At 36.4% G+C, this 26,907-nt stretch overlaps 1 protein-coding gene across 7 annotated transcripts in view; it reads left to right on the forward strand.

The window, feature by feature from the left end:
* dnm1b (dynamin 1b) overlaps positions 1 to 26,907 on the forward strand; it is a 46,412-nt gene that overhangs the window by 15,363 nt on the left and 4,142 nt on the right. For 3 of the 7 annotated variants that reach the window (XM_016285921.1, XM_016285928.1, XM_016285927.1), the window contains exons 2-20: positions 3,473 to 3,546; positions 7,558 to 7,707; positions 7,829 to 8,032; positions 8,173 to 8,271; positions 11,532 to 11,692; positions 11,881 to 12,023; positions 12,643 to 12,778; positions 12,865 to 12,932; positions 13,164 to 13,302; positions 14,629 to 14,715; positions 14,823 to 14,893; positions 15,553 to 15,604; positions 16,698 to 16,709; positions 17,995 to 18,108; positions 23,698 to 23,807; positions 25,043 to 25,154; positions 25,322 to 25,333; positions 25,602 to 25,775; positions 25,916 to 26,157. In XM_016285921.1, coding sequence (XP_016141407.1) covers positions 3,473 to 3,546; positions 7,558 to 7,707; positions 7,829 to 8,032; positions 8,173 to 8,271; positions 11,532 to 11,692; positions 11,881 to 12,023; positions 12,643 to 12,778; positions 12,865 to 12,932; positions 13,164 to 13,302; positions 14,629 to 14,715; positions 14,823 to 14,893; positions 15,553 to 15,604; positions 16,698 to 16,709; positions 17,995 to 18,108; positions 23,698 to 23,807; positions 25,043 to 25,154; positions 25,322 to 25,333; positions 25,602 to 25,775; positions 25,916 to 26,157 — 2,160 coding nt within the window. The remainder of the gene's footprint in view (positions 1 to 3,472; positions 3,547 to 7,557; positions 7,708 to 7,828; positions 8,033 to 8,172; positions 8,272 to 11,531; positions 11,693 to 11,880; positions 12,024 to 12,642; positions 12,779 to 12,864; positions 12,933 to 13,163; positions 13,303 to 14,628; positions 14,716 to 14,822; positions 14,894 to 15,552; positions 15,605 to 16,697; positions 16,710 to 17,994; positions 18,109 to 23,697; positions 23,808 to 25,042; positions 25,155 to 25,321; positions 25,334 to 25,601; positions 25,776 to 25,915; positions 26,158 to 26,907) is intronic. The other 4 variants (XM_016285922.1, XM_016285924.1, XM_016285925.1 and 1 more) reach the window with 4 other exon arrangements.

The raw sequence follows: 26,907 nt of genomic DNA on the forward strand, positions 1-26,907 counted from the left end.
AAACACAAGCACATGGCCAGCAAAACAATCACACGCCATGTGCTTGAACAAAACAAGACACGAACACGCAGCTAATGAGAAAACTCATAAGTCGCGTGTTCACACAAGACAACAAGAAAGGCCCGAAGTTGAACATTGTACTACACAATACACAACACACGTAGACAGAAGAGCGCACGGCCGAGCGAACTCGAGACCGCACGCTCCCACAACAGACAGAACATGGAGAGCGAGTGTCTGGACCCCGACACAAAACTGAAACTCAACCAGACATGAGTGCCTGGATCTGAACACCACACTCCAACATGAAGCTGGACACGTTCGAGCACTCTCGAAGCCGCGCGCTCACATGAAAACAACGACACGACGGGAGTGTCAGTGCTCTGTCACAAAACCATGAATTACACTAGACCGAAGTGACAGAACCCTGACACTACCCCCCCTCAAAAGGGATGCCACCTGGCCCAGACAGTCATTAAAGGGACCAGGGAGGGCTGAGCCAGGGAGGCTCAGGCAGTTCAGGAGTCCTGGCAGGAGGCCAGGGCGGAACCGGAGGGACGGACCAGGGAGGCTCTCGGAGGGACAAACAATTCCGGAGTCCTGGCTGAAGGCCAGGCTGGGACCGGAGGGACAGACCAGGGAGGCTCCGGCAGTACAGTAGCCCTGGCGGATGTCTGGGGCGGGGCCGGTGGGACTGACCAGATGGGCTCTAGCGCTTCTGGAGTCCCGGTAGGAGGCCAGGGTGGAGCAGGCAGAGCAAGGAGCTTGGGCGGAGCCGGAAGAGCAAGGAGTCTGGATGGAGCCGGTAGGGCAAGGAGCTTGGACAGGACAGGCAGATCAAACACTGGCATAACTGGAATCAGGGTGATGAAGGGAAATACCATGAAGGTGACAGTCCCAAGGGCAGTTCTGCCAGTGTAGTGGGCATGGGTCTGGCTGGCCTTCAGATTAGGCACAAGAGTAATTTTGAAGTAGTTCCAGGGCTTAGAAGTGAACTCTGTAGGCTCCGGGCCTGGAGCAGACTCTGGGACAGCCTCTGTGGACATGACTGGGACTTTCAGAACACTGTATTGGGATGCGGCAGATTGCGGGGGGTATGGGGGGGGGGTCATGATGTCGGCTCAACATCGTGATGTCTATCAGCCATTGGCGATGGACGATGGCATCGTCTATCGGCCCAACCCTAATGTCTGACATTTTATTTTCAACTTATCACAGGAATAAATTAATTTTTAAAATATATTAAAATTAAACAATTATTGTAAATTGTAATAAATATAATTTCACAATGTTTTGGTATATTTTTGATCAAATAATAGACTGCTTTCAAAAACACACATTTACATATATGAGAGAGTGACTTGTTTATTTAATTACCAGCTTGATTACATCATTCACAGTGCTTCATTGGAGTGGGTGGTTGATGCTGAACTGCTTTTCTGTTCCTGACTGATTTGCTGTGGTTCGTTCTCTTTAAGAATAATGTGAAGTGTAGTTCTTCATCTGAAATGTGGCTATTATAGTTGAAATTATGCTGACTGACAGTTTAAACAGAAGCGTGTGACATCATTTTAATTTAATAACCTCAAAGCTCACAGAAGATTTGTCTTAAAAGGTTTTTACAAAGTCTAACTATTTGTACATTTTGAATGTACAAATAAAAACTATTGTTTGCTTGTTAACATGCAGGCAGCTAACTGTACATCATATGATACTGTTATTATAAAAATATTTGACTAATTTCTTTCTTTTCAGTAATTTTTTTATCAGGAGGTTTGTAAAACCAATCAAATCAAAGTCTATCTTTAATATGGAATATGAGCCTTCTATATTGGAGAAAAACATGATTGATCATATGTTTACTTCAAATTTCTTAAGAGAGAAATATTATTTTTGTTATTTTTACCTGAATTATTGAGCATTACTATGCGTTAAATACATGCCTGTTTGCCTGTTTCACTCAGGCAAATAAACAAAGGGAATATTCAAAAAGTAATTTAAGTTAAACAATTAATAGTAAAAACAGAAGATAAGAAATCAGTTATTCAATACTACGGTTAGGACACACAATACTTAATAATAAATTATTTGTTATGAACAAAGTGAACACAGATAAATGTGAGGTTTGTAAATGCAAAGAAAGTGTAGAGCGTGTTCTGTTAAACTGAAGAAAGGAAAAAACTTAAGCAGTGCATCATCAAATGTCAAGGCATTAATTAATTTTTTGCATGAAACTGGTTTTATTAGAAGAATTTCAGATGAGATCAATGAAGCCATGATTTTACACACTCCAGTATTGTAGGTGGCAGTATGCACCGTTAACGTTGGTCTGTAGCGTGCCATAAAACTAAAAGGAACTCCGCAGGAAGCTACAGTTACTCTGACAAATAATGAACAATGACTAGATTTTTGCTGCTCTTCTATGAAAAACTCACTGTAAGAAGTATTTTCTCAGTATTTTTGTAATTTCTACCACTACATATATGTAGGTTTCCTTATATCCTACAAAATATGAACTGTGTTTTGAGACTGACAACTAGTGAACGTAATTCACAGCAGTCCTAAAATAAAAAGTATGTTGCCCTATATATATATGATACAAACATCCTCATCAATTATTGTTCTGCACATTACAGCACTTCAATGAGGATGATAAGAGATCCTTTGAGAACCTATTATGATAAGATACCTGTATATAACCATCATAATTACTTTATTATGTTAACACAGTCAATATGAATTACATAATTGCACTGTAAAAATAATGTAAATTACATTAGCTACCTACAAAAGAGAGATTAGATTGTGTAGAGGCTATTTTAAACATCCAGTCTTTGAAATCCATAAAGGTGGTCAGTGGTGAAATGCAATTACATGTTTTTCTTCTTTCTAAACATATCCACTCATGTTGAAAGCACTTCTGCCTAATGGCCAGAACTCACAGCACTCTCTCACACTCCTTAGAGAGCTCTTTCTTCAACCCTATCTCCAAATCTCATAACTAAGAGAGGCCTAGTTACGAATATACTGGCAACAGACATATATGAAAAATTGAACTAGTGCTACTAATATCTAGAACAAGCACAAAGCTGAGTTATGCAGTAAATTGCCAGAGCAGCACTAGCACTGACATGTTTTTAATTAAGTCAGTACATCTGTTTTTCAGGATGAGCTGTTTTAGTGTGAATATACACTGAGAGTCATCGTTAGATTTAAAAAAGGAGAGTTGTTATTCACGGTAATTAAATGTATGAACTTTCATTTCCTTGTAAAAGCAGTTTAAAACATAGCAGCATGAATTTATAAAAGTATTTATAATTTTTGCATTGCTTTGCACTGATTTATTCTTCGGATTTTTAAAAAGAAAATGTATATCTCTTTATGTAATATTTGTATGCTAGAAATTCACTTTGATATTCTTTGCAAATAAAAACAACGTGACTCAATGAATGCTGCCTCTTTTTCTTTTTAGGGATTTTCTGCCTCGTGGCTCTGGTATTGTCACTCGGCGCCCCCTAGTGCTGCAGCTCATCAACTGCCCTACTGGTAAATATCTTGCTTGCATTAGAAGGAAGACAAAAAGTGCTGTAGTTTTTAAAGGCATGTTTTTAAGGAATAGGTCACCCAGAAATTATAATTTGTAGAAAATTTACTCAGGCCATCCAAATTATAGATGAGTTTGTTTCTTCACCAGAAACATTTTGGAGAAATCAAGCGTAGCATTAGTTCTGGCTGGTCACGCTAGTCAAGCTCGCATCAGCTGACTCTCAGCTGATCCCCATCTACCTATAGGAATACGACACCTATCTAAGCATTCATATATAAGCTCCCTCAGCATTATCAGCAGTTTTCGCATTGCTCAATAGCTAATTACCCTCCTCCATCCCCAACTCCTCCTCTGTCAGTCGGGATTCAGCCTTCTGATTCTCCGTTGAATCAGACTAATTCTAAAATGTGTACATACAATTATACGATACTGGTATCAGTATCTGGCCCGATACTGAGCTCCTGTACTCGTACTCGTTAAAATGCCCCGATACCAAACGCCGATAATGCAATGAATATAAAACATTCAGTATTAATGCCTGTATAGCTGATTTGCGCCAGCTGGTAAGCAAATCACGCTGAGTGGATTGAGCGCGAGCTTGTCGAGTGAATATCCCTTTCTCACAGACATCACTGGAAAGTTTGTAGTTCGGTCGGATATGTCAAAAAGAAGTAAGTAAAACAATGCACAAGTTACTTAATGGTAGGGAGGGAGGGAGGGAGAGCACACACTTCTGTTGTGTGATCTTTATTGATGTTCGCTCACTTAGCACGCATCATTTGGATTAAAACTAAATTGTAAATATAAGACAATTTATAGGGGCATTCACTATAAACATCATTTATTTTCACCCTTAAGCATACACGACTTTGAAAGTGAAAACTAACAGCCTGTGTGAAATGCGCTAGTCTGTACTACTGTCCTCTCATTCTGCATCAGTACAAATACGCGTACGCGTTGCGCGTGTTTTGCTTGCTTCATGAGTGTTTCGGCATTATATGAGTGGCGTTGGAAAATAAATCGCTGCGCGTTTCAGATGAAAAAAACGCGACTTCTATTTATGAAAATATCACAGTTAGGAGATTTATAGCGAGTGGTTCCCTGCATTTTTACAGCAAATCGCGTGATTACAGTACTAAGCCGCTGCAATGGAGCAGCTCTAATGCTATTAAATTAAAGATGATGTAGGCTACCATAGAGAGTAAAAAAATGAACAGTGAAAGTAACAAAAACTTGTAAAATACATTTTAATGGGCATAATTAAGTGTGAAAATAACAGAAGGATATACAGTCAAACCAAAAATTATAGACCAGATATAATTTTTGATATTTGCTTGAGTTCTTGTCATATTTTATTACCATTGTCTAAACTGTAGCGAATAAACTGTGATAATGTGAGAAATGTTGAAGGTGTCTGAATAAATTTTGGTTTGACTGTATCTATTTGATAAATGAAGTTAACCAACTACCATTATACATACTCTCTTGTAGTGCTGGGCGGTATACCGGTTCATACCGAATACCGAATTTATTTTTGTTATGATATGAATTTTTAAAATAGCGCAGTATGTCACTTAAACAACGTTCGGAACGTGACACTGTTTGAAAGGGGTGCATTTTCACTGTTGCACCGTGGTGAGGGAACAGCTGTATGTGTTACCAAGCGTGAAAGTTCCGAAACTGAAACTGTAGAACTAATAGAACGTGATGACAGAAGAACTCATCCACATTATCCACACTGACCGCCACAAATATCCCCCGCCCCCTGCCATCAGCTCAGGGGTGGACTTAATCATTAGGCAAAGGTAGGCGACCGCCTTGGGCCCCCAAAAGCCAAGGGCCCCCCTAAAATGCTTTTTATATGCGAGATGCACGTTCAGTGCTGTTTATGAATTCAATTAATTAGATATGTTTTTGATTAAACCATTAAAATGGAATACAGAAAAATTAAAATTGAAAGCGCAGAATTTGGGCCCTAAGAATGAAATTTTTTGTCAAACTTTTAATAGGCCTAAATTGCTGTTAAATTAAACAAGTTTCATGATTTAAATTCATTAGACATGTGTTTTGTTAAAATGTAATATAATCATCCAGAAAAATTAAAACGAGAGAAAAAAAAAACAATGCAGAAAAATTTAAACGGAAAAAAAGATTTTGGAAAAAATAAAACGGTGCGTAAAAAGACAGTTTAAGTCATTATAATCAGTAATTATGTCCCCACTGGATGCAACAAATGCCTCGTTTGTAATGGGTTTTAATATTTATGTCTCGTCGCTCCGGCCGGAACAAGGCATCAACAGTATGTGAGGGGCGTAACATTTCCATCTCACGCTTGAGGTATTCGGCCAATCACAATGCATCAGATAGCTGGCCAATCAGAGCACACCTCGCTTTTTCAGACCGATGCGCTTTGTAAAAATCGATGCGTTTCAAAAAGGCGGGGCATAGAAGAGAAACAATAATGTACAGTATGTGGAAAATAATGTGTTTTTTTAACTTTAAACCGCATAAACACATTTCATTACACCAAATACACAAAATAATGTTCTTTTTAGCAGCATCATATGACCCCTTTAAAAGTTTAGTTCAGAAGTATCGGTATCGATATCGACGATACTGCCTTGAAAAATATCGGTTTGGTATCGAAAACAAAATAAGTGGGATCGCCCATCCCTAAAAACAACCGCATAGCCACTCTTTAGTGTAGATGCATGTTGATTTTATCAGACGATGCCGCGATTATAAATGAGAGTGACTCCTGGTTAACATGTATTAAAAGGGGTCGTGTTTAGTCACTATTTAGTGTGGTATTTTTTGACAATATTCACTCATCATGACAGTAAAATAGGGCATTCTAAGTCAATATACTGCAGTATTTCCTCTCTCAATCAGTAGAAAATATGGTTAACACCCGGTCATGCATGAAAAAAAAAATACCGTCATGTACCATGAAACCGGTATAATTTTGAAAAATACCGTGTTATACATTTTTGGTCATACTGCCCAGCACTACTCTTTCGGTTTCTGTACCCAATATTTAAAAACTTTACAAATGCAATGAAAATATTGGTATCGGTACTCGGTATCGGTAAGTACCAAAAATAAAAGTATCGTTATCGGGCGAGTACTGGAAAAAGTGGTATCGGTGCATCCCTTCATAAAATTACTGAACTTTAACAATATCTGCAATACATTTATGTTGGTTCTGTTCTGTTTACCCTGGGGGGTTATTGCTGCTCTCCCTGCTCTCATCCATGCTAGGCTGCAAGGATGCGCAGGGAGTTCTTGCCCAGAACAGAACCATACCGCCAATCCAAACTGTATGCTAATCGTCAATCATCTTTGACAATAGTGGTCCTGACAGAAATTTAGCATTACATCACTTGCTCACCATTGGATCTTCTGCAGTGAATGGGTGCCGTCAGAATGAGAGTCCAAGCAGCTGATAAAAACATCACAATTTTCCACAAGTAATCCACACGATTCCAGTCCATCAATTAATGTCTTCTCTGTTTGTAATAAACAAATCCATCATTAAAGGCATCATTTTTAACATTAAAATCATCACTTCTAGACAAAATACGAAGCCATAATCCATAATAACACTTCCTCCAGTGATTAAGTCCATTGCTTGTTGTCCTCTCACATCAAAATATGTTTTTTCACTTGTAAACAGTGCTTGATCTGTGCATATTTCTCTCCTGATTTAGATGAGATGACTTCTTCACTGAAGAAAGCCATTTTTTCCATAGAGGGCTCGTTTGAAGTTAAAAACGTCTTAACTATGGATTTGTTTCTCACATACACTCAGTTATTCACTTCACAAAATATGAATTAATGGACTGGAGTCTTGAGGATTATTGTGATGTTTTAATCAGCTGTTTGGACTCTAATTCTGACGGCACCCATTCACTGCAGAGGATCCATTGGTGAGATTTGTTTGGTGAAGTGCTCCTTTAAGGCAAAACTAAAAAGCAGTTTTGTTAAAATTTCTGATTGCTTATTTCCAGAATATGCTGAGTTTTTGCATTGCAAAGGGAAGAAGTTTACAGATTTTGATGAGGTTCGTCAGGAAATTGAGGCAGAGACAGATCGCATCACTGGCCAAAACAAAGGCATTTCACCGGTCCCTATCAATCTGCGCGTCTATTCGCCTCATGGTACTTACATTCATGCACATACAGACATTTAACCATGATCATATCTAAATATTCTGTTACATATAACCATGCATTGGGAAATATGACATATAATCCTGTCACCCCTTGTTTTCATCGCCAGTTTTGAATCTCACCCTTGTGGACTTGCCTGGTATGACCAAAGTGCCAGTAGGCGACCAGCCGCATGACATTGAGTTTCAGATCAGGGATATGCTAATGCAGTTTGTGACTAAGGAGAACTGCTTGTTGCTGGCTGTGTCTCCGGCCAACTCTGACCTGGCCAATTCAGATGCCCTCAAGATTGCCAAGGAGGTGGACCCTCAGGGTGGGTCATCATCCAGCAATGACTAAAAATGTTCTAAAATATTTGCATACTTGCAGGCTTACCTTGATGTGAGATTTGTAAAGCTCTTTTCATTGTAAAATTGTATTTAATTGTATTTATATCTGTGTGTTTCTGAGTAGGTTTGAGAACTATAGGTGTGATCACTAAATTGGATCTAATGGATGAAGGAACCGATGCACGTGACATCCTGGAGAACAAGCTTCTTCCTTTACGTAGAGGTAAAGTCAGTGTGCAAAGAGTAGCATTCATACTCTTTCCACATAAATACTGGGTGGTCATGGACAATTTGTAAATAACAATGAACAGTGATTCCCAGGCCTGAATGAGTGAAGATAATGTTATTTTTTAATTTATGCTGTAAAATATTCAGTTGGTTAAATGGTTAAATATGTCTGTCACCAATGTACTGGTCATTTTTATTTAATGGAATTAAATAATTACATGATTTAAAAGGGCTTTAAGGGAAAATAAAATATGAAAAAGAAAGAAAAATAGTAATAGAACAATAATTTATATTTACTGTTTACTATTTTAACTATTTGCACATACTATTTTTATTTTACTGAAAGGTTTCCAGGAAACTGTGTTCATTTAAATATATTCACAGTATCCACAGTCACTCTTATGCCTAATATGCTGAAAACGACTAAGTTAATGTTTCTTGTCTTGTCACATTCAATTACAAACTGAATTTTCTTGAATCACACAAATTATTTATTTTACATTTAAAATGGCAAAATTTGACAAAATGTGTAATTTTTGGTGTTACTGTTAAAAATTTAACATTTCTGTTATAAACCGTAGATAAATATTTAATGCGTAACTGCTTCCAGCTTATTTTGCACCATCCTAATAACATACAGAGCAATGTGTAATGGAGTACAGCAGAGCAGCATCAAGCATATCAAATATTTAGGAGGACAGTTTTACCAATTCTGATTACTGATGATAAATCATATTTATTCACCACTGAATGGTAAATAAATGTGTCTGGTCTCTTGAAAGCCAAATGCAAAATGTATAAAGAGGTCAGGCATTTATTTATATATTTATTTATCTATAAGGGCACTCAGACACAAAAACACCTCAAAAGATCCAAGAGAGCAAAAGATGGCTATTAAACCTGCAACACACTTCAGGGAGAAATCTTCTGTAGAGGACATTTTTGCTTTTGAAGCCTTTGATGCTCTATTAAGTCTAAGTCTGCCAGTGCATTTTAGCAGCTGCTATTCTTTCTGCACTTATACTGTAGATGACCTTTCTCCCCTATTATTCACATTACATTTGCATTTACTTTTAATCATTTAGCAGAAGCTTTTATCCAAAACAACTTACAAAAGAGGACAATAGGAGCAATCAAACCAACAAAAGAGAAACAATATACAAGTGCTGTGACAATCCCGATTAGTCTAATGCAGTACACGTAGCAAGGTTTTTTTTTATAAAAAAGAAAAAAAGTAGATAGAATATAAATAGAAGAGAAAGTGCTAGTGTTAGAGGGTCAAGTTTTTTTTATAATAAATAAAAGCAAAAATTTGGAAATGGAATAGAAATAGAAGAGAAAGTGCTAGTGTTAGAGGGTCAAGTTTTTTTTATAATAAATAAAAGCAAAAATTTGGAAATGGAATAGAAATAGAAGAGAAAGTGCTAGTGTTAGAGGGTCAAGTTTTTTTCATAATAAATAAAAGAAAATATGGAAATAGAATAGAAATAGAATAGAAAGTGCTAGTGTTAGAGGGTCAAGTGTAGATGGAAGAGACGTATCTTTAGCCATTTCTTGAAGATGGCTAAAGATATGGATGGATCGAGTTGGGCAGGTCATTCCACCAGCAGAGAACATTGTTATAACATTATTGATTACTTGTCACATAGCATATTCTATTTACCCAGTTCCTTTCTAGATAACACACGTCCCGTTAAAATTAGACTAGTTTATTCAATGAACTTATTTAAATTAAAAATGACATATCATGAAAATCGGACTTTTCCAGGTTTTAAGTGCTATAATCAGGTCCCCGGTGCATCTACCAACCAAGGAAACGTGAAAAAGATTAACCCAGTAACTTTGTTTTGGTAAGCCTTTTTCTGCATGCGTCTGAGAAAAGGAGTGCGTCTGATTTCGCTCCCTTGGTGACGTGGCAAAGGGATCCCATTATAATATTACCGCCCCTTAATCTGTAAATGTAATACACCCACAGCACAGTCATTGTGTTTTTGCAAGTGACAACGGTGTACCAGCTCTAATGCCATGGCGAAAGTTTGAGCAAAACATGCTAACTGTTCTGTCTTTGGCTGCACAGACGAGCACAGAACACTATTTAGAGTCCCAGCCTCAGAGGAGACAAGACAGCAGTGGATTTATTGATTTATTGACTGTATATTGCTGCTGCCACACAGATCTAAAATAAACCTGCGATTTATTTCCCAGCAGTTTACCTTCACAGACATAACCGACTGTTTTTGTAACTCATGTGTGTTTTTAACGTAAACTTGTGTGTGAATGAGAACTTAGTTTAGTACTCACATGTTGTGACAGCCGCTTTCTGTCCGTGTGCTTCGAATGTGTGCACTCAGAAAACCGTATATCAGAAGTTTAAACTCATAAGGTTTAAAACGCATGATTTCAGCGAGATAAACATGATAATCAGAACCAAAACAGATGTTTTTAGCAGATAGGAGCTGTAAAGGCAGCTTTATTCTGGAAAAGGGGGCGGGGAGCAGCAGCTCATTTGCATTTAAAGAGACAGGCGCGAAAAACAGTGTGTTTCTTGGATAGGCAAAATGATATTATAAATGATCTGTGGAGTATTTTGAGCTGAAACGTCACAGACACATTCTGGGGACACCAGAGACTTACAGTATATTATATATTGTAAAAAGGGGCATAATATGTCTCCTTTAAGGAAAACTTTTCTATACATATACAAGACTAAAACAAGTTCTTTTAAACAAATGACTTGCTGGATTTAAGTTATGTTATTATTTTAGACAATAGCAAGCAATATCGTGCTAAAGAAAATTACATGTATTGTTACTATATGCAATATCAGATGAGCAGGTAGGAAGAGATTGGTCTCAGTACTGGCATTAATGCTGTTATTGCTTATTAACTGACGCAACACACATCATGGTCATCATGTAGCCATCCATAATAACCGAACTTCATCATAACTGAACATTAAACGCCAACACGTCTTTCTCTTCACTGAAAAGCACATAAAATTACACTTAATTTTACCATTTACTCTCCAAATGCAGTTACTAATATATGTTTCCATTTATTTCCTCATAACTTTACATTTAAGAGCTTATTAAATCAAAATGTGGGATAGTCCACCTTGTGAAAGTAATTTAACAGCTATACGTCTACATTTTCTGAAAGATAATGGGTTCAAAGTTATTTGTTGACTATGTCCAGTGTGCTACGTTTGGTCATGCTGATTGTTTGTAACAATGTCAAACTGGATGCTCCCTGTAGGCTACATTGGGGTTGTGAACCGCAGTCAGAAGGACATTGATGGCAAGAAGGACATCACTGTTGCAATAGCAGCGGAGAGGAAGTTCTTCCTCACCCACCCAGCCTACCGTCACCTGGCCGATCGCATGGGGACTCCGTACCTGCAGAAAGTTCTTAACCAGGTTGAATGACAGCGAGAGTCACTCATGCAATTGTTTTTCTATATAGTTTTTTTATATACCCCACTGCCATTTTGATAAAGAAGAATGTAGCCATACGTACTGTATATTTTTATTTATAAACAAACACAAATCATGTTTACTGTAAGAGAGATTCTGACTAGTAACCAAGGGTTTCTGTTCTCATTTAGCAATTAACTAACCACATCCGAGACACTCTGCCAGGACTGAGGAACAAACTTCAGAGCCAGCTACTGTCCATTGAGAAAGAGGTGGAGGAGTACAAGCACTTCCGCCCTGATGATCCTTCTCGCAAAACCAAGGCTCTGCTACAGTGAGTCTGATATGTATTGCACATTTGAACACTTACAGCCCATGCACGTAAGTTTGGAGTCAGATTTTGAAAGATTTGTTGTTGGTGGTGTCAAAAGAAATGAATATTTTTATTCAGCAAGGATTCATTAAATTGATCAGTGACAAGACATTTATGATGTTACAAAAGAATTCTATTTTAAATAAATGATGTTCTCTCAAACTTCCTTTTCATCAAAGAATCCTGAAAAAATAATAAAAGAAGTCTTGAACCCTGAAAATGAGCAAAGTTCAGAATTGCCTTCAGAGGAATAAAAGGCATTTTAAAGGATACCAAAATAAAAAAAGTGTATGAGAACATTTAATGTACTTTAAAAAGTACATTTTAAAGTATATTAAAAACCCTTTGCAGGGTCACGAGGGGAGCTAGAGCCTAAGAAAACAGTTATTTTAAATCATAATAATAATGTAATAATATTTCATAATATTTCTGAGCATAAGAGGCTTCTTTAAAAAAACATAAAAAATCTTACTGACCCCAAACGTTTGAACAGGAGTTTATCATTATACATGTGTGTGTGTTTCTGTCTGAAGGTTTGAATCTGTGACTCGCACATAAAACACTGTTCTCTGGTTTAAAGGATGGTGCAGCAGTTTGCAGTGGATTTTGAGAAATGCATCGAGGGTTCAGGAGATCAGGTGGACACAGTGGAGCTGTCTGGAGGTGCGAGGATCAATCGCATCTTTCATGAGCGCTTCCCCTTTGAGCTGGTTAAGGTAATTTCATCATAAAGAGCAAAATTACAGTATATCCTCTCAAATTATATCAAGTAGGTGTTTCTGTGTCTGCTAATGATGACTAGATGGAGTTTGATGAGAAAGAGCTGCGTAAGGAGATCAGTTACGCCATCAAGAACATCCACGGTATCAGGTGTGCATCTGCCTCTACCCCAGACAAACACAGTCACACACATTCAACAGCTATCCTGCTCTGAGATCAAACTCGCTTTGATGTTACTGTGACATTCTGAGCTACTGCGTGCTGGATTTAAAGTACTGTACAATGAGAACCATGCCATGAAATATGAATTGCAATGACAAACAACTGTAAAGCACATCATTTAGATCTCTGACTGCTCTGTTCATCCCTTTCACTTGTCAGAACCGGTCTGTTTACTCCAGACATGGCCTTCGAGACTATTGTTAAACGGCAGATTGCAAAGATCAAAGAGCCATGTCAGAAATGTGTGGACCTTGTCATCACTGAGCTGGTCAATACAGTCAGGCAGTGCACCAAGAAGGTAAAACCCCACAGCTTCACATACACTACAATTCAAAGGTTTGGGGTCAGTACTTTTTTTTTTAATTTATACTTTTATTCTGCAAGAAAGCATTCATTTGATCAGAATGTCACAAAATACTTCTATTTTTAATAAATGCTGTTCTTTAGAAACAGGACACATTAGAAACATTTTGGAATCATGTTTTCCACAAACTTATTCAGCTGCACAACTTTTTTTAACAGTAATAATAATAAGAAATGTTTCTTGAGCACCAAATCAGAATATTAGAATGATTTCTAAAGGATCATGTGACACTGAAGTGTAGCGTCTGCGTAGGATCATGCATGAGCGTTGACAGTTATAATTCATCATAAATATTCCCCTTTTTAGAGCTAATAAATAATAAAAACATTACAGAAGACTGGAGCTTTTACATCACAGGATTATATTACATTCTATGCAAGTAGGGGAAAAAGGTTTCATTGTGGTTTTAAATTGTAATCACATTAATAGTGTTTCACTTTATTTCTGATCAAATAAATGCAGCCTTGGGTAAGCGACTTTTTTCAAAAACATTAAATAATCTTACTGACACCAAATTCATGTTTCAATTTTCCATATATGAAGAGTTCAGATGCAAAAGCCTCTAAGTGCCATCTGAAATTTTCTTCTAAAATTTTTTCAAAGAAAAGAACCTATTCATTGCCATTAAAGTGATATTGCTGAACCTACAAATAGGAGCCTGATCAAAATGCTAATTTGATCAACCCTATATGATGCCACTTTGAGTGAATTTTAGCCTGTGTCAAGAACATGTACAGGTCATATTTAATCCCTGAATAAAAATATTTACATTTTTTTATTGATTAATTTAAGAAAGTAGTTAAATTCAATTAATTAAACAAAAATAATATTTTTTTCTATGTTTGAATTGTGGCACACAAAAAGTTCTTAGAAATATACATTGTTTAAATAGTAAAATATTGCATTTCCCAGAATACATTTCATTTATAAAAAATAAATAAAAAATCGAGACACATTGTAGTAATGAGAATGGGCATGGGGGATTTGGTTAATTCTCAGCTAAATAATGCAAAACTCTTTTCCAGCAATTAAATGATTATTTTTACATTAGGCTTCATTGTCTTCGTGCATATAAGTATTTATTATTTTTAATTGGGGGGTGAATATCCGTGTTTTTCCGTGAGCTCCATTCATGAACTGATAATCACTGAAATCCCTTGTCCATTTGTCTGCAGTAATAAGATTTGCTTGAACAATAAGCCCCGCTTATTGTCTCAGCTGTTGTAGTTGATCCAGTATGTGTTTTTTTTTTGGGGACAGCTGGCTCAGTACCCCATGCTTAGAGAGGAAATGGAGAGGATTGTCACCCAGCACATCCGAGATCGAGAGAGTCGCACCAAGAATCAGGTACCTGCTAACCCTCACATACTGTATACAAACTCATGTGGTAAAACCAAGCTACAGCTTCAACTGAAAAATAAGTAGTTACATGTGTATTCTTTTCCTGCCATTAGGTCATGTTGCTAATTGACATCGAGTTAGCATACATGAACACCAATCATGAGGATTTCATCGGTTTTGCAAAGTAAGAACAATGTTAACCATTTACTAGCATTATTGTTTGTCACTTAAAAACGCAAACAGCTAGAACACTCCAACATAACTGTGAGGAGATCATCAGGCTCATTGAAACTAATACTGAAAATGTCATTCAATGAATGCTTTCTGTAGAGCAATTCAGAAGAACCATCATTAAATGAGAGCCTTTTTCAAAGGCGCGGTGATGATAGACAGAGATTGTGTCCTCTGTGATCCCTAGATATGCACAGTAGACCTACAGACTGATTCAAATAGACATCCTAAATGTGATGAAATGTTTCATAATTTGAGCCGATTTTAGAGCACATATTATTTTAATTTATCATTCATCTCTTAGAAGTGAGTCAAGTTTCTGTGAGAGTTTGTTGTGTTGGGAATGACTTAAAAGCCATAGTGTGTGATTGTCAGTCATTTAGTGCATGAAACCAAAGTTGGCAAGTGCATAATGTTTAGTTTTTTTTTTAAAATCTGTAGTGTATTCCAGCCCTTAGGAGGTCATGTTAAGAAGTCAGATGGTGACTCCAGTATCTGTTTTTTTGGCAATGACCCCCAAAATTCAAGCTATTAGATATCCATAAGTTTCAGTCATTTTGTGCTCTTTATAGATATTTCTTCTTCTTCTTTTTCTTCTGTGTATCACTTCAGTGCCCAGCAGAGAAGCAGTCAGATGAATAAGAAGAAGGCTGCTGGCAATCAGGTAAGCACAAGCCAGAATGAACAGATGTTGCGTCCTGCGTGCATCCTCACACAGCCTGGACAGATGTTTGCTGCCTCACTCAAACATTACTTATGTAGGAACAGCAGACGCAGGTCTATAATTGGACACTGCATCATTCAGTCTCTGTCATTTTATGAGATTTTAATTATTGAGAACAGTGGTTGGTGTTGTTTTGTAAAATGCTCTTTAAAAAGTAAGAACTAATTAGGAAGAGCCTGGTTGAAAAAAGTGCTTCATTAGCCGCTGGCAAACATGAATCACATGTAGATAACTCAGTTTTTATTAATTTTTATAAATCATGTGTTTTATTGTGTTAGTTAGCTGTATTTTTTTAGTTATCATTATTTAATCAAAACAACCCAACTGCAGTTTGACTGATATTAATGGGAATGCAGGATAAAAAAAACTTAAATTTAAGAGCGGAGTTATCTGTTTTTGCAAATGAACTCTTCAGTTCCTAATCAGTTATTAAATAACATCTAGATTGACCATGCAGTTACTGTATATCTGATACATATATCCTCTAGTATAGCATGGATGGCTACATCCAAAATGTGAAGCTGAAGAAATGTATGATAGAGAGGTTTCTGTCAAAAAGAGAGAAACCCCACTTTTTGTTTAGCTTTTAAAACTATGCAGAGCAGGACAAAACTATTTGAATTAAATTAATAAAAATATAAGAAATGATATGTAATATGTGAAGTAATATGTAATCTGTTTATTTGCAACTTGCATGACTCTTGCAAAAAACATACAAACAAACAAAAAAAGCTTCAAGAGCATGATAGGCCTACCTTTGTTTTAGACTGAATTTTATTAAGCATTTTCCAGTAGTTTTTAAATTTCTAAATATATGTATCAAGATATCTGTTGTTATTCATCATGGATATCATGAATTGTCTTACAGCATGTTCTGTTTAGGTTTTTTGTATGTCTTGTGTTAGTGCTGTGAACTATCCTAGCATCTTTCTGCTACTTTTGTGTTCTGTACATCTTGTCTGTTCCAGTTTATAATTACCTATCTTAAACCCTGTCTTTGCTTTGCTACTGTTGCTATGCCAACGCGCCTCAGGATGAGATAATGGTAAGTGTGCATTGACCTCTTTGGTGTGTGTGTGTGTGTTTTTGTGTCTGCTAATGCACTTTGGCCTTTTAATATAAAATGGATTTGAAAAAATAGCATTGCATGTTGATTATTATGGTCCTCATTATGGTGTATTTGTTTAAAACAAAAACACAAATAGCTTTTTATGATAATTAATTAATCCTGACCTTTTCCGATAAAGTTGAATGCTTTTGCACCATGCCACTGCACTGGAGAGGAGAGGCTGCTGTGGAGCTAAATAAGGTTTCCAGTGGAAACCCATTGCACTCCTGAGAGCTGCAGCTCATCTGCTAGAGACGTGACGTTCATGGGTTCGTTTCTCAGAGAACAAATGTTCTGAACAAATATAATACACCTTGAATGCACTCTAGGTTACTTCGGGTAAAAAGAAGTCTTCCTGATGTAATGACAGTAAAGCCTGAAAGCGTACATTAGTCAATTACAGTAGAAAATTCAGAGAAATTGATTTTTTACATTTACACCTGAAAATAAAGAGTTTTAAAAAGCATACCAAATGCAAAAAAACTGTGAAATTCATTTAGATTTTGAATCTAATTTATTTAAATTGAAATGCTGATCATATTATTTGTCATCTTTATTTTTAATAAGTTATCAACTTTTATCTTATGTGTATTTTTAATAGTATAAAACTTTTATATGTTTTTTTTATGCTCACCAAGTCTGCATTTTCTTTTACCAAAAATACAGTAAAACCAGCAATATTGTGAAATATTATTACAATTTAAAATAACTGTTTTCTGTTTTACTATATTTATTTTGTGGAAACCATGATACATTTTTATGATTGCTTGAAAAGAACAGTATTTGTTTGACATCATTTTGACTGAGATCAATTCTGAATAAATATTTAAACAATCTTACTCTTCCCCAAATGTTTTTAATTGCATAGGTTTTTAACTAATGGTTACAGGCTTTTGGACCCTACTGTATTTGCAATGATCTTTTAATTTGTTCTTCTGTGAAATCCCACAATCGCATACACATTGTTTTCAAATTTATTACAATACATTGGGTTCTGGAACACTTGATTCTGATTGGTCAATCACAGCATTCTGTGTTCAGATATTTTTGTAAAATGATCATTAAACTGCATAATTGGTCATTGTCCCAAATGATTTCCTACATAGCAGTGCAAGTTCCTTTTCATTATTGATTTCTTGTCCATTTATTTCTATATTTGATAAGTATAACAAAGACTAACAGTACATTATCCTCTACATCCCATTTGTTTGCCTTTGTCTAGGTGATCAGAAAGGGTTGGCTGACCATCAATAATATTGGCATCATGAAAGGAGGAGCCAAGGAATACTGGTTTGTCCTGACCGCTGAGAATCTGTCCTGGTACAAAGATGATGAGGTGAGTGCCCTCCATTTCTTCTTAGTTGCTTTTCATTTATCTGAAGCAACTCACAGTATAATCTCTACGGGGCCGGTCACCCTGGAGCAGCCTTGTTTTTTTTTTCATATACTCTGGGCTCTGTATTTTAGTATTATTTCCACCAGAAGTAAGGCTATATTTAGTCTATTTCACAATGAAAGCATCTTATCCTACCAGTAACCCATGCTGTAAATGCACCGCAACATTGAATCCAAGAAAAGAGAATTGAGACGAATGAGGTCATACAGTATAAATGAGTGCATTGGTTCTGTTTCTTATTTCCGTAATGGCCAGGCATTTTGCTGTCTTGGCGGTCTGATCAAGCACAGGTGTTACGGTACCGTTGTGACCCCCGCCCTACCCCCACTGTCAGTCCAGACCGGAGGCATGAGGAGAAGCAGACCAGGGGCTGGTGGGAGGGCTGCTTTGGGGGTTGGGAAGGTGGCATATGGTTTTCATTACCATACATACCAGATTTTGGTCCAACACTTCCCAAAAGAACTCACTCTAGTTAGTTTAAGCATGCAGAGAAAGTCTTTTTAAAACAAAGGAGTTCCTGGTCCAAAATGACTTACTGTTTAGAAAAAAATATCCATTTGGTATATAATTGTTTTTCATTTAATCTCCTCATTTTTAAAAACCACAGTTATGTCCTGCTTATGCCAAAACAATTTCCTTGTGGTCCAAGTGGATGAAATAAGAGTCCAAACAATGACAATTATATTCAGAGAAAAGACTTTTATTTTCCGTCAAATCATCATTTCGCTTTCCATCAAGTAAAATCTTTCTTTCTTTCTTTCTTTCTTTCTTTCTTTCTACGTTTACTCTTCTATAGACATCTGTTGTGTTATATATAATGGTATATATACATATATATCAATTATCATTATAAAAAAAACATTAGATGTCTATAGAAGAGTAATAAAGTATTTATTACTCTTATTATTTAGAATGAAAAACACACATGTACTATATAGATAGATATATGTATATATATATATATTATTATTTTTTTTAAAATAAAAACATGAAAACAGAGTGAGAGTTTTTTTTTATTTTATTATAGAATTAAAAAAGTATAGTAAAAAACAAAAAATAAACATGAATAAACAGATAAGCATTATTTGTTTAACTTAGTTATTTGCATAACTTAATTGATTTTTCTGCAGAGGAGGTTTCTAACCTCATGACATTACTTTGCACATGAAGGCATGCACATTTCCATGGGAAGACGTATAGAGACATGATGACGAGACTGTTGATGAACACAACTAGTTGATGTGTGTGCACCCCCCACACAGCCTAACCAATGTGCAGACTACTGTACAATCTCTATGCCCTGAACAGGTAGTCTGAACACTGGGAAAGCGGGGCGGGTATGACGCTTCACGGGGAGATGAGATGAGTCCAACAGCACTAAGGAATGAATGTGTACACAACATTAAACAACACCACACCCTTTCACACAAGCAAATGTTTCGTTATCCAAATGTTTTTTTGGAAGTGAGCGTGGAAAATAGGAGATGAGAAAATTAATGTTTATTATTGACCATTGATTTCGAATTTCCTCTCAAATGCTGTTGCGGTAATATAACATCTATTATTGATATATTTTAGTTCATATATCCATTTCAGTTTGCTTAGATGTGTGATAATATCTATCTAGCCCATTGTCCCTCCTTAACTTCAGACTTTCAGATCTGTTTCTACCATAAGCAAACGATAAATACTTCAAAGGGACAAGAAATACCTCAAAGTTTGTGCATCTGTGCCAATCAGATTTGGCATTAGATGTTCCGATTGTCCTCCGAAAACCTTCATCCTTCCTTTTCTCCTTCTGTCTCTCTTTTTCTCTGGACGTCCAAGTGTGTGAGATGCCAAAAGAGTGGTAGGTGAGTGGGGGAGGAGGACGAGAGGAGGGTCTTTTAAAACCTCTTGAGTGTTTGATGGTGGTACGAGAAGGCGAGGAATGTGGGTGGCAAGAAGCATTGGGTTTCCTGGCCCTTTCACCCCCATCGACTCATAAAATCCATCTTAGATTAGGAGCAGAGTCTTTGAAAACAGATATACAAAATGATAAGATATGCAGCATTTGCATCGCAAAAATTCGTTTGTAAAACACAGCGTCTTTCATACTTTCAAATGTGGATTTTTCAGAATCGACGTGGCAGACTTTTGATTCCGGGAAGAGCTGAAAGGAGGGAGAGAAAGAGGTGGAGCTTTTTTTTCTGTTTTCCCCCCGCCTTAATTTTATGTTTCTTTTCTTGTTAAACAGGAAGTGAAAGGTCACAGAGGTCACAAAAGAGTAAGATGAGGAAAGCTGGTACTGATGAAGACCTGTCAGACTCAACATTTGCTTTGAGATGTATTTCTGACATCTGTGTGTGTTTATGTGTGTGTGTGTGAAGGTGTGGGTGGTGTTGCTGACTGAGTTTCTTGGCATGGAGATGGAATTGTAATATCTCCAGATGTGTAGTCCTGTGGTCTGTACCTCTCTTCATGCTGATATTTATTCTGAAGCTCACTTCCTCTGCTCGTACTGGATAAAGGGCTCTTTATACTGGCTTACAACCCCCCTAACGATTACACGCATGCATTTTCGTGTTTTAAAACACTCCTGTAGACGAGGTGCTTCGGAAGTTAGGGCTGAAGTTTAGGCTCACCACAGAATGTTCCTCTGAAATGCAGGCGGGTTCTTATTAAATGTGGAGATGGTGACATGGTGGTGACCTACAAACAAGAGGCATTAATCATCCTCACGCCGTTTGATCCGTCCTTGGGGCCGGGGGCTCCCCTTAGAATGGTTTTTGTGGACATTAATCTCTGAAACTGGCAGTTTAGATGGAACGTTTATTGTCACAAGACAACACCGTCTGCTCTGTCAGCGGTTCTGAAGCCTTGTGTTTGAAAATCGATCTGAATTTCTGAGGTTGTTAAAGGAATGTTCTGAGTTCAAGATAAGGTCAGCTCTATCGACAGCATATTTGGCTTGCTGGCGATTACCACAGACAATCATTTAGACTCGTTCATTAGTTTGTAAAAACAAGCAAAAGTGTTTACAGCAATGCAGTTACAATGGAAGGCTATTTGTAGATTACATTCGTACATTCTTCGGTTTTGACAATTTAAAATTGGTATTTTTTTGGAATATATTAAATTCTGGAAATTATTGTAAGTGCATTAAGGTGTAAAAACATTGTAATGTACAGTACAGAATAAAAATGGATGTTAATTTAAATCATTTGTTCTCAACCAAGGTGCGCGGGACTCACAAACTTGGGGCCGCAGGATGAAATTCTGATTTATATATTATTATTAATAAAATGGAGTAATACTTTACAATAAGCTGCCATTTGTTAACGTTCACTACATTAGCTAACATGAACTACTAATTAATAATCTTAATTAATGTTAATTGCAACATTTACTAACACGTTAATAAAATCAAAAGTTATATCTGTTGATATTAATGGACCTGAGCTAATTTGAACTAACAATGAACAGTTTTCTAACTTGTACTTTTACTAACTAATGTAAACAAAGATTCTTAGATAATGTAACAAATGATTAGTTTTGCTCTTTGTTCGTTAATATTACTTTTTTGAAGTGTATAGAATCACAAAATAATTTGTGGTTAATTAATATATTAACACTCCCAGTTCATAAGAACATTGGAAATACCAGTGGCTTTGTCATAATTACAGCAGAAATACCTTAGTTAATATCTTACCTTATATATCAGTGACATGTTTATAAGTGTTTGTAGTATTTATATTTTTGATCAAAGAAACAAGAGGTTCCAATTGAAATGTACATCTTTTCACAGCTGAAAAAAATAACTGTCAAACTGATTTATTTTGATTCGTGATATTAATGATAATACAAATAGAATATGTTTACTCTTTAAATTAATCATAGCCTTGGTACAGTCAACTTTATAATTTAAAGTTTGGTGCCCGCATGTGCCAAACATGTGTAATGATCATAGACTAAAAAAGCAAATACTTAAGTTCTGTTCCTGAATTTTACATACACAGGCATCCTCTGTGATTTTATGATTCAACGTTTTTGTTTCCCCAGACTTGGGAGTCTCTCTAAAGTCTGTTAATTCTGGATATGGTGCAGTGGAGGAAAATTATCATACATTTCAGGGTAAATTATTGAACCATAGACTATGAATGCTGGTCTAAGAGAGGTACTGTCTTCTTTTGATTTTTTATGTTTTTGGGGGGGAGCGGACGGCTGAGAGAAGACTGCATGAAGAAAACAGAGATGAGGAATGGGATGAGATTAAACTAAATCCTTATGCTACAAGTTACTAATAATTGAAAGTAGTTAAACTATAGTACAGGTTCCCTTTTTAAAGAAAGTGATAAGACAAGATTCTACAATTACAACAAAGCTATTTAAAGGAACAATAAAAAAATCGGATTACTGATTATCTGATTGAACAAAGCAATTCACTATACTTACTGTCTTTTTACGTGTTTGATTATTATCTTAGTTCTTTCAGATGCAAATATATATAAAATATATGAACCCTTTCACACGTGAGTTTAAAAAACAGTAATGTAGCACTTGTTGCACTACGTCATTACTCCAAATGGATCTTATTTATGAAAGCTACACTATATTTTACAGCAGCTAGTGTATAGCTATAAGTTGGACTATCCGTGAAAAATATTCTTTACATTTATATTTCATGTCTTTACACCACATTGAGACTTTGAGTCCTTAAATTGAAATAAATGTTAATTAAAGAGGCCACACACGGTTTTATTTGCCACAACAATAACTGATATAAATGTGAATATTGTTGCTACTTTTTTATATTTATATCATATCTTTAAAATAGAGTACTGACATAAAGTGTTGTTAAGTATAGCTGATATACAGATCATTTTGTGTTGATGCTGAAATGCATTCCTCTGGTGGTTTGTAAGTAGGTTAGGCTACTTTTCTAATATGTGGATGCTTCACACTGTTAACATGCAAGTGTTTTCATCTTCACTCCCTCTCCTCCTCCTACACGCTTCATTGTGTCATCTCTCTGCTCTCACTTTTGTATTCAAAAGGGATAAGCATCAATCAGAATGACAAATCAACCTTTTTCTGTCCCCTTTAGGTATCTGAGAAAAACACATACTTTAATCTTTAAGAGCAGTTTAATTCACTTTATACAGGATTTCCATCTCCAGCTGGTGTGTTGCTGATTAAGTGTGCGAGTCATAAATCATGATACTTAGTGTGCCATTGCAGGCTTCCAGTGTGGAATCAATTCTCACACAAGTACTTGTTAACCCTTTAGTGTTATAGCTGATGGGACCGACATGTAATCACTAACTGTTGTTTAATTCCTCTGAATTTCTAAACATATTCATACAGATTTATGCGCTCATAAAAGAGTGCTAGGCTAGCAGTTTAAGTATTGTATTCTGCTTTTGCCATATAGTTTAAGGACATACAGGTTCAGCAACTACAACTCTTCAGTAGGCAGTCCCTGATCTTGTAGTGTTCTCTTTTGCTTTGTTTTATTAACTTTTTAATTGTGCTCATTGCCCTCTGCAGGAGAAAGAGAAGAAGTACATGCTGCCATTGGACAACCTGAAGCTCAGAGATATAGAGAAGAGTTTCATGTCCAGCAAGCACGTGTTTGCTCTCTTTAACACCGAACAAAGGTTAGAGAAAATATTTTACTCACTGCAGAGCTTTCAAAAATAAAGAAATGCATTATTATACTTAATGCAAAATTATTCTGAATATAAACTGAACAAGAAGGTGGCTAGCCACACACTGAATCCAATACAGACTGGAAAAGTCTAAATTTTATTTTATTTTTTTTTAATAAATTGCATCGTGCAAAAAGTGCAGAGCGCATGTGAGTTAAAAACAATAGCAATGCGCTGAAAGGTCTGCTTGTTCATGTCCATTCGTTTTTAACTTGCATGCACTCTGCACTTTTTGCACGGTGCAATTTATAAAATAAAAAGTTTGTTTTAGTAGACTTTTCCCATCTGAACTGGATTCAGTGTGCAGCTAGCCTCCTTGTTCATTTTCAAGTTTTCCATTGGCTCTACGCACCTGCAGTAAAAAGATTTATTTTTTCCAGTTTTGAGCGCTACAGTTCTCTTAAGTTAACACAATTTAAAATAGCTGTTTTCTATTTGAATATATAGTGTAATGTATTCTTATGATGGCAAAGCTGAATGTTCAGCTTCATTAATCCAGTCTTATGATCCTTCAGAAATCCTTGTAATATGCTGATTAGGTGCATGTATAATAAACATTAACACATATAATAAACATTTATAATAAAAAAAATTATATAATAATTTAATACTGATTTGTGACCCAGGACCACAAAACTAGTCATATGGGTCAATTTTTTTAAAATTGAGATTTATACATCATCTGAAAATTGAATAAATAAGCTTTCCATTGATGTATGGTTTGTTAGGATAGGACAATATTTGGCTGAGAAACAACTATTTGAAAATCTGGAATCTGAAGGTGCAAAAAAATCTAAATATTGAGAAAATCACCTTTAAAGTTGTCCAAATGAATTTCTAAGCAATGCATATTACTAATCAAAAATTAAGTTTTGATATATTTACGGTAGGACATTTACAAAATATCTTCATGGAACATGATCTTTACTTAATATCCTAATAATTTTTGGCATAAAAGAAAAATCGATAATTTTGACCTATACAAAGTATTGTTGGCTATTGCTACAATTATACTCGTGCTACTTATGACTGGTTTTGTGGTCCAGGGTCACATTTATACAATTTACATCTCTTTTTTTTTTTTTTTTACATCTCATCTACATTGGCACTATTGTCTGGTCCTTTTTATTTCGTAAACACAATATGACTCATTGCTCATGCATGTTGTTGGACTGTTGTCTCAGGAACGTGTATAAAGACTACAGGCAGCTTGAGTTGGCTTGCGACACTCAGGAGGAAGTGGACAGCTGGAAGGCATCCTTCCTACGAGCTGGAGTTTACCCAGAGCGCATCACTGTACGTGAATGCTTCCACTGATCATCTCTCAGTCATATTAACTTATTAACTCATTACTGTGCTGCAACAGCTACCACATGTATAACCAGTCACCAATGCAATTCTAACAAACACTGATAGCTTACTAACTTAATTAACTTATTGTGCTTTCTTTGCTACATCTGCAGGATAAAGAGAAGGTACGTTTTTCCTCTGACTGATTTTTCTCTCTTCCAAATCTGTCATATGCAAACATATTCCTCTTCGAATATCAGTATGTGTTGTATTTAACAAAATGATGGTGTAAACTCCACCACTGGTTGACTTTTGAGTACAGAGATCAAATCAACTGTGATCTAGTGATAGGATTTAATTTGCTTCATTATTCCACTCTTTGTTCCTCAATGTGTCCCTAATTTTATTAGCCCCAGTAATATGTGAATATCATTATGTGCTGCTCGTCCTCAGCAGAGTGATGCTAGTGAGGAGAACGGCTCAGATGGCTTCACGCACTCCATGGATCCTCAGCTTGAGAGGCAGGTGGAGACCATCAGGAACCTTGTGGATTCCTACATGGCCATTGTCAACAAGACTGTGCGGGACCTCATGCCCAAGACAATCATGCATCTCATGATCAACAACGTAAGCTGTGTTTACCATGATGTTTGCTATCAAATAAGAATAATGTACGTTTGTAATGTTTCTTAGACCTGCAGTTCCAGGCAAATACAGCTGGCACGGCACATTTTCTTAGTCTTCTTCCTTACTTCCTCTTCCCATAGACTAAGGAATTCATCCATGCTGAGTTGCTGGCTAACTTGTACTCATGTGGAGACCAGAACTCTCTGATGGAGGAGTCAGCAGATCAGGCTCAGCACAGGGAGGAGATGCTGCGCATGTACCACGCTCTGAAAGAGGCCCTCAACATCATCGGGGACATCAGCACCACCACAGTCTCCACTGCCATGCCCCCGCCGGTGGATGACTCCTGGCTGCAGGTACAAGGAGGACCTTCAGGGCGCAGGTACTGTGTCAGAAATGTTTATTAAATAAGCAATGTTTTGATGTGAGTTTCAGGGTACAGTTATTTTTTAATTAAGAATTTTAATGATATGGCTTTTCATTTGTTCAGTATTTCATACTGAAACAGGAAATTGAGGTGAAATGTAAGATCATTTTTGAATAGCCAATTGCCTTTACGTTATCCTAGCCTAGTTAAACCATAATTTGTTCACAAACACTGATTTTGATTTCATGAGGTCTTTAATATTTGTTTGGTATTGTCTTAATAGGCCTGTTTAAGTTTTATGGTTTAAAGTAGTTTTAAGATCAAAGTTGTTTTAAAAACATAAAAAGTTTTGAGATTTTAAGTAGTTTTAAGACTGAAATAATTGTAAAAGCTGGAAATTGGGATGTTTTACGTTCATGTCTTTCTTTCTTCAGTCGAAAAGAAATTAAGGTTTTTGAGGAAAACATTCCAGGATTTTTCTCCAAATAGTGGACTTCAAAGGGGACCAGCTTGAAGGTCCAAATTGCAGTTTCAATGCAGCTTCAAAGGGCTCTACACGATCCCAGCCAAGAAATAAGGGTCTTATCTAGCGAAACAATCGGTCATTTTCTAAAAAAAGAAAAAGAAAAAAAGAAAATTTATATACTTTTTAACCACAAATGCTCGTCTTTCACTAGCTCTGCGATGCACGTCCACGACTTCATGCATTATGTAGTCATGTTGGAAAAGATTTGTGGTTGAAAAGTAATCCTTGGCTGGGATCAT

This window comes from Sinocyclocheilus grahami, unplaced genomic scaffold (genome assembly GCF_001515645.1).
Source record: "Sinocyclocheilus grahami isolate Dianchi unplaced genomic scaffold, SAMN03320097.WGS_v1.1 scaffold203.1, whole genome shotgun sequence".
In the NCBI taxonomy this organism is placed as follows: Eukaryota; Metazoa; Chordata; class Actinopteri; order Cypriniformes; family Cyprinidae; genus Sinocyclocheilus; species Sinocyclocheilus grahami.